The sequence below is a fragment of the Nanorana parkeri genome, unplaced genomic scaffold (assembly GCF_000935625.1).
Source record: "Nanorana parkeri isolate BGI_ZX_2015 unplaced genomic scaffold, ASM93562v1 scaffold606, whole genome shotgun sequence".
Taxonomy (NCBI): Eukaryota; Metazoa; Chordata; class Amphibia; order Anura; family Dicroglossidae; genus Nanorana; species Nanorana parkeri.
Window position 1 is genome coordinate 346681 of NW_017306874.1, and position 6793 is coordinate 353473.

Consider the following 6793-nt stretch of genomic DNA (forward strand, 5'->3'; position numbering starts at 1 on the left):
ATATATATACTTTTTTTTTTTTCCAACTCACACCTACCTGATTGTTGGCGTATTCAGTTCCCTGCTCTTTCCTTGTTTGGTCTGTTCAAAGAACAAAACCCAGAATTTTCCGAAGACCATTGTCATGGTTGCATCTGTATTAAGTGTGTGTATCCATCATAGTTTGTCAGTTCTATTGTACTTGTTTAGTTTTCCGTTGGAGACATTTAGATGTATGGCTACTTATTGGTCACTTCTTGTTGCTTTTCGTGTCTGAATTCTTGTGTTCCTCAATGGACAAGTAATAAAGGGCTTTTAGAAATGTATTATGTCCGTTCCTTCCTTTATTTTATATTGGTGGATGGCTCATATCCAATCTTTATTCTTATTAGGTTGATCCTCAGTGTAGCATTAGGAGCAACAATAGCAGGACCTCTGGAGACACTACTGACTTGCTGGCTGATGATGGTAATGTATCCAGTTTTATATATTGGGGAGGCCAAAACGTGGTTCAAAAGATTTTAGCTTCTCTTTACATTGCAGCACTGATGTCTGACTTTGAAATCTAAAGTATTTTATGCATGCCTGGTGTAGGTGCATTACTGAATAACTGTAATGGCAGAATTTCACAGTGTGCATTTTAATAGGAATGTTACCCTTCTCTTAAAAAAATGACGGCACACCTTTTTTAGAAATGTTTAGTAGAGGCAATCTACAAGTATATTTAGATATTAGATAATTATAGATGATTATGGGCTTTTTATTTTTTGCATACCTTTTTTTTTTTTTTTTTTTTTTTTTTTTTTTTTTTTTTTTCTTTTTTTTTTTCTCCCCATTCTTCTCAGTGACCATTTTCACTATGGACAGATGAATCCATTTCCCTATACTTCCTGGAACTCTGGGTCTGCCTCCTGGGACATGTACTGTTGCACATCTGAAGGGGGGAAAAATGCCTTTGTAGTTTACAGATATTTCACAGGAAGGCACTGGTGATGTAGCTTTCCCAAGCTGCATCTGATATATAGATGTGATATATGATAATGTAGAGCTTGGATGCTATGCACTGGCCAGGTACAGTTTTCATGTGCAAGAGCTTTGTTTTCCTAAAGTTTGGCCCGTTTCAGTGGAATTCTTTAGCTTTAGTTGAAACTCTGGTTTTGGCAAAGGTGTTATTTAGCTTTGCATTCTTCCATAGGCGCTGGAGGACTCGCTAACTACTCTCGTGTCCTGTCTGAATGTGAAGAACGGTTAAGGGAATCGGAAGGATTTAGCCTGGATGTGGATGAATCAACAAAGTTTTCTGTTTGGGTTTCATTCTGTGAAATTTATAACGAGTGCATTTACGATCTGCTGGATCCGGTATCGGGGGACAGATTTTATAAAAGGAAAACTCTAAAGCTTTCTCAGGACATAAAAGGATTCTCATTTGTCAAAGGTAAGCTGCTCTTACAGCCCTTCGTTAAAATACAGGCAAACCCCAACCATGAACTTTTGTCATATCTGTTCAGAAGTATTCAACAACTATTCAACTTAAAGGAGAACTATGGGGTCAGTGTTTTTCCCCATAGTTCTCCTTAGGGTAACGGGAGGACACAAACTAGCGTCCTCCCGTTACCCTAAGCTCAGTATACCGCGAGCTACAGCTCGCGGTATACTGAGACGCCGGAGCGGATCCCGACGTAGATGACTGGATCCGCCCAGCTGCGTGAGTGACAGTCAGCGCTGGCAGATCGGAGAGGGGAATCCAGCCCCTCCCCCTGTCACGGCAGAGAGCCGTGACAGGATCGAGAGGCGAGTGAACCCAGTATGTGTTCGCTCACCTCCCGATCTACTGAGCCGACCTGTGACAGTCTCATTGTCACAGGTCGGCTAGAACTATGAGGTGAGTGACAAGCACTCACCTCATAGTTCTCCTTTTAATCGATGATCCTTGTCAACAATTCTCATTATCGATTAGTTGACCGATTTAGTTGTTTCATTGCCCCCCTGATCTCCGCTGCTCCCTGGTGCTCGGTGGTGAGGAGAGCTCCAAAACTCGCACAACCCCCACCTCCCCGCTGCTGCTCTGCTCCCTTGTTTTCCTCCCCGCTGGGAGCCCCTGCTTGTTGCGGTCTGTCCGGCGTGGAGTAGAGACCTCTGTGCCTCTGCAATCCCCTGTTGCCTCCGCTTCTAATCTGGTGCCTCCGCTGCTCCTCCCCATGTCCACGCTGCTTCTCTGTGCCCTCTTATGGCTTGCTACCACCCAGTGGCTGGGAGCAATAGCCTGCTATTGGCTTTTTTAAATTGCAGTAGCCAATAGCAGGCTGGCTATTGCATCCACCCACTGCCTGCTGTCAAGCAGCAGAAAAGTACCTGAGGCAGAACTTTCTCCCTCAGTTCCCTCTGCTGATTGACAGTGGGCAGGTGCAATACCCAGCCTGCTATTGGCTATTGCAATTTTAAATAGCCAATAACAGGCTGGCTAGTGCTCCAAGTCACTGCTTGCTGTGACAGCAGGAAGCTGTCATTCCCCAGCTAAAACTATTGACGTGGAAAGGTGACACAAAGTGGTCTAACAGACCCCCTAATGTCACAAATAAAGAGAACCTATCCTCTCCCATGTGCTATCACATGGGGGAGCTTGTGAGCCCCCCATGTGATAGCAATGAAGTTAAATGGAATTTTTTTTTAATGAAAAATGCCTAAAAAAAAAAAGGAAGTCCCCTTAGCCTGCAAACTTGCTCATACTAACAAAAACACAAGTCTGGTGCACTTGCATATGAAAATGGCGATTTATGCTGCAAATGTCGTATCGCAGCGTGCGCCAGAGAGCAATAATTATCTGGCCAATATTCTAAACTGATAACTGGGCTTGTGTATGATACATAATTTTATATAAAATGTGGGGGTTTTTTTGGTCAAATTCTGGTGATTAAAAAAAAAAAAAAGTTTGGTTATTTTATTATATTGGCTCTGAGGTTTTTCAATTCAGATAATTTTTTTTTTAAATCCATTAAACTAATTAAAATGTCTAATATACAATACAAACCGTTTATTCAAGTTAAAAAAAAGGTGGGCAAAAGTAATTTTTAGTTTCAGCCTGACAAATTCTGCTGCATGATGTGCGTTGCAGTGCCATTCATTTCAGTGGCACTCCAAACGTGCCTCCCGCCTGCAGTGTGATTGCCTGCACTGAAATGTGTGGTGAGATTGCAAAAAATGTGCATGCAGTTTTATTATGAACTACACTTTGTAACACTGCAATTGTGTGTTTTTTTTTTTTTAATAATGAAAGGGTGTGGCTTTTATTTTATGCGATTTTAATCAAAAATATTATCGGCCAACTAATCGATTTATAAAAATAATCCTTAGTTGCAGTCCTATTCAGAAGAGAGAGGGGGTGGTGATCTGTAGTCCTAACACACTCACTTTCCTGGGGTGACAATGCTACTCTTCCATAGATCTAGTTTTAGTCTGGGTTTGTTACCTTTTTAGAATAGGCATTACTGGCAGTATCACCAGGTTAAAATAAATGCAGTCACCCCATATTCTGTTGACATGTACAATTAAGGTAAATATGACAAAAGTTAAATGTGCTTGCAGAATAAAAGAAATCATTGAGAATGGTAGGCTGCTTTTTTTTATTTGAAGAAATAGTTTATACAAATACAGTAACATTTTTATGCGAGTATGTCCTGCTGTAACTTTTAATTGGCACATTTTCTGCAGATCTCCAGTGGATACAGGTTTCTAATGCTAAGGAAGCATGCAAAATTCTTGCTTTGGGGAAAAAGTTCCAGAGTATTGCTTTCACCAAGCTAAATAGTTCATCCAGCAGAAGGTAGGTAGCTTCTAAAACCATTATATTCTGTTTTGAGTGGACTAGAACCTGAAGGGTTATCCTATTTTAATGTTATCGGCTTCCAAAATCCCATTTTAGATGCAGAGCCTACAATGTCGCAGTATATTGTTTTTGATTTCCAGCTGTGCGCACCTATTGCTGGTTAATGAAGTTGAATTGCACAGCTGGTATACAAGGAAGAAAATAAATCACTTTGCAATGATGTTCCTGCTGAGTTGAAAGGAACTGCCATAAGGTCTGTCTGTGTATAGCCAGGTAGGGAGTAGGGAAGGGTTATAACCCCCTTTGGTTATTTCTTGCTGTCTGTGTCCTGGTGGGGAGGTTTACCTTGGCAATGGTAAGTGAGAGGTGATCTCTTCAATGTGAGGGGAGTTCCCTACTTGGGCACTTACTACTGGAACTGGTGTCCCTATTAAAAGATTTCCCCTAGTCTCTTTTTGTGGTAACTACAACATTTTAGATTTTCCACTACTTTCTGTCTTGGACAGTGGTCACCAGGACAAATAGTGGGAACCCAATGGAGATACAGTTGGCAATAGAAACCAGACCGGGGTTCTAACTTTCCCTGCTCTAAAAGTTTAAAAAAGAAAACTGGCTGTGTCCCCCCCCCTGCCCAGACTGGGTTTGTCAATCTCTGGTGGTGCCCAAAGTATCTACTGGTCTATCTAACCAGTCATTGCCAGCACACCACTGTTATACAAATTATATAATTGCAGTGAGGGCGCATTTCCATAATGTTGCACGAGGTTAGAAGTAGGAAACCAAGGATTTTTGCAGATTAAAAACAAATGAAAACTTAATTTACTGATCTGACCACACTAGGCACTAAAGATGATTGGTAACTAGGGCTGCTGACTGCTATTGCTTTCCTTACCTTATGTTACCACAAGAGACTTTTGAGTTTTGTTATTTTCGGTGTCTTGTTATGGTCATCTGTTTATATGATTCAATGTGTAAGATGCCTTCATTATTTTTTCAATGTTGCCTTTCTTTTCCAGTCACAGTATATTTACTGTTCGCTTGTTAAGAATTGAAGATGTGGAGGTTCCACGAGTGGTCAGAGTCAGCGAGTAAGTATACAGATGGTTAAAAATAACTCTGGGGTAATTAAAACAACAAACAGGATTTGGTCTTTAAAGAACTTGTCAAGGCAGAAATATGGCTGCTGATTTGCTGGAGGTACACAGTCCAGGACTATCGAACCTTTTCTTCAATAACAAGCATGTGCATATCTAGTGTACCCATACGCTTGCCTACCTATGCTTGTTCCAAATCAATGACTTCTAAAGGAGTGAATCCAGAATGCCAGGCCGCATTTGTGCTTCTACTAACAAGTCGAGAGAATCTCCCATATTTCTATCCTAATAGGTTCCTTGTAAAAGGGATGGCATTAAAATCTTTTTATAGTTTAACTCAGTGCACAAAAACTTGCATTCAAATATATATTTTTTTTTTAAACTTGCATTTTAAAGTAGCTACAAAGAATATATATTTACAGTAACATTGGCTACATTCAGGAGCAAAGGCTTCAATGCCTGATTTAGAATTGTTGCTGCTTTTAAACTGATTTTATAAACCCTGTCCAGACGCAGGATAGAGATACAAAGTAAAATCTATACTCGAGTATCAAAGAGTTGAGCTGCCTCAGTAAGGCCCCATTCGCACCAGGGAGACAGCAGCATTTCAGTAAGTTTTACACATTTTCTGTTCATATGTCAGAGTATTTGTTAGGCTCGTTTTCAGTTGTCCAATGAAAAGCAGTCTGCGCTGCAAAAAACACACTAATCAGCGCGTTTCCAGTGAAGTCTACAGAGCAAACCCTAGCTGATCAGCTCCACAAAAGGCGCTCTGGGACTAGTCCAAGCCACAGGCAAATTGTGAAGCGCGTTTTTTGTGAACGGCCCTCATAGGAATAAAGGAATAAATGGGATTTTGTTTTGCGTGCGTTTTAGCACTGAAAAAAAGCACAACGAAACGCCCTAGTGTGAACACCCTGTGTCTTTGTAATTTTTTTTTAAGTGGTGGAATGCTGGAACCCCTGTTGGCGTTTTTATTGGCTGTTTTTTTCTTTTTTGCAGTTTTTTTTTTTCCCCCCCTATCTTGGTTGTCTAATGGTTGTCCGCAGAACAGAAAGTGAAGAAAAAAATCTTTCAAACTGAGCTCTAGCCAGCAATAAAGCGTGACTGGTTTCAAACCTTCCAAAATGTAAAAAAATATATTTTGTATATATGTACAGATGCACTTTAAAGCAACCAGACGAGGAAAACAATGTTCATATTGAACTCCTTATTAACCCTTGGTATACCCTGATCAGCCATAATTAACTAACTCTCTTCCCCTTACTCCCTTAGCTATTTTCCTGGAGATCTTTCGGTTTTCCTTTTTCTCTCAGCATTTAATTTTTTTTAGGGGAGAAAGCTTTCATTTCATTTGTATCGAACATTACAATGCTTTGTACCAGAATCATTTTAGAGTAATTTTAAAAAGGACAAAGCTAGGCTCCCTGCTGAATAGAGCGCTCTGGCTCTAACGCAGCAGGGGGCGTTTTGGACCTTTTGTAAAGAGACCACTGGTTCCCAGCAGAGCAAGGGTCCTTCTTAGCAGCATGCTGGCAGGGGACAGGCTTTTCCTCTCGGGGTGTGATGGATATTTATTTTTTTAAAAGAAGGCAAACTAAGACCTTGCAGCTTTTGTTTCAATGCACCTGGCAATATATTCAGCTAATTTTAACTGAATGCTCATTTGGGCTTTAAAAAAAAAAGAAGTGTGCTTCTATTATGTGACTATTTGTTTTTTGAAGTTAAACATTTCTTGCCAGTTCCTTTATTGGTCCTACCCAAGCACCTCTAATCAAGAGGATTCTGGAATGGTAAATGGCTTTTTCTCATTTCATTTTGGTTTACATATTTGAGTGTACTTCTGTAATTCTGCCGATGCTTTTTGTTGTTTTTTTTTTTTTTTTTTTTTTTTTTT

General features: G+C 40.3%; 1 protein-coding gene across 1 annotated transcript in view; it reads left to right on the forward strand.

The window, feature by feature from the left end:
* The window catches only part of KIF20B (kinesin family member 20B), a 79677-nt gene that overhangs the window by 10803 nt on the left and 62081 nt on the right, over positions 1-6793 (forward strand). Inside the window, exons 6-9 of the mRNA XM_018562842.1 lie at positions 372-447; positions 1184-1414; positions 3688-3799; positions 4819-4890. Coding sequence (XP_018418344.1) covers positions 372-447; positions 1184-1414; positions 3688-3799; positions 4819-4890 — 491 coding nt within the window. The remainder of the gene's footprint in view (positions 1-371; positions 448-1183; positions 1415-3687; positions 3800-4818; positions 4891-6793) is intronic.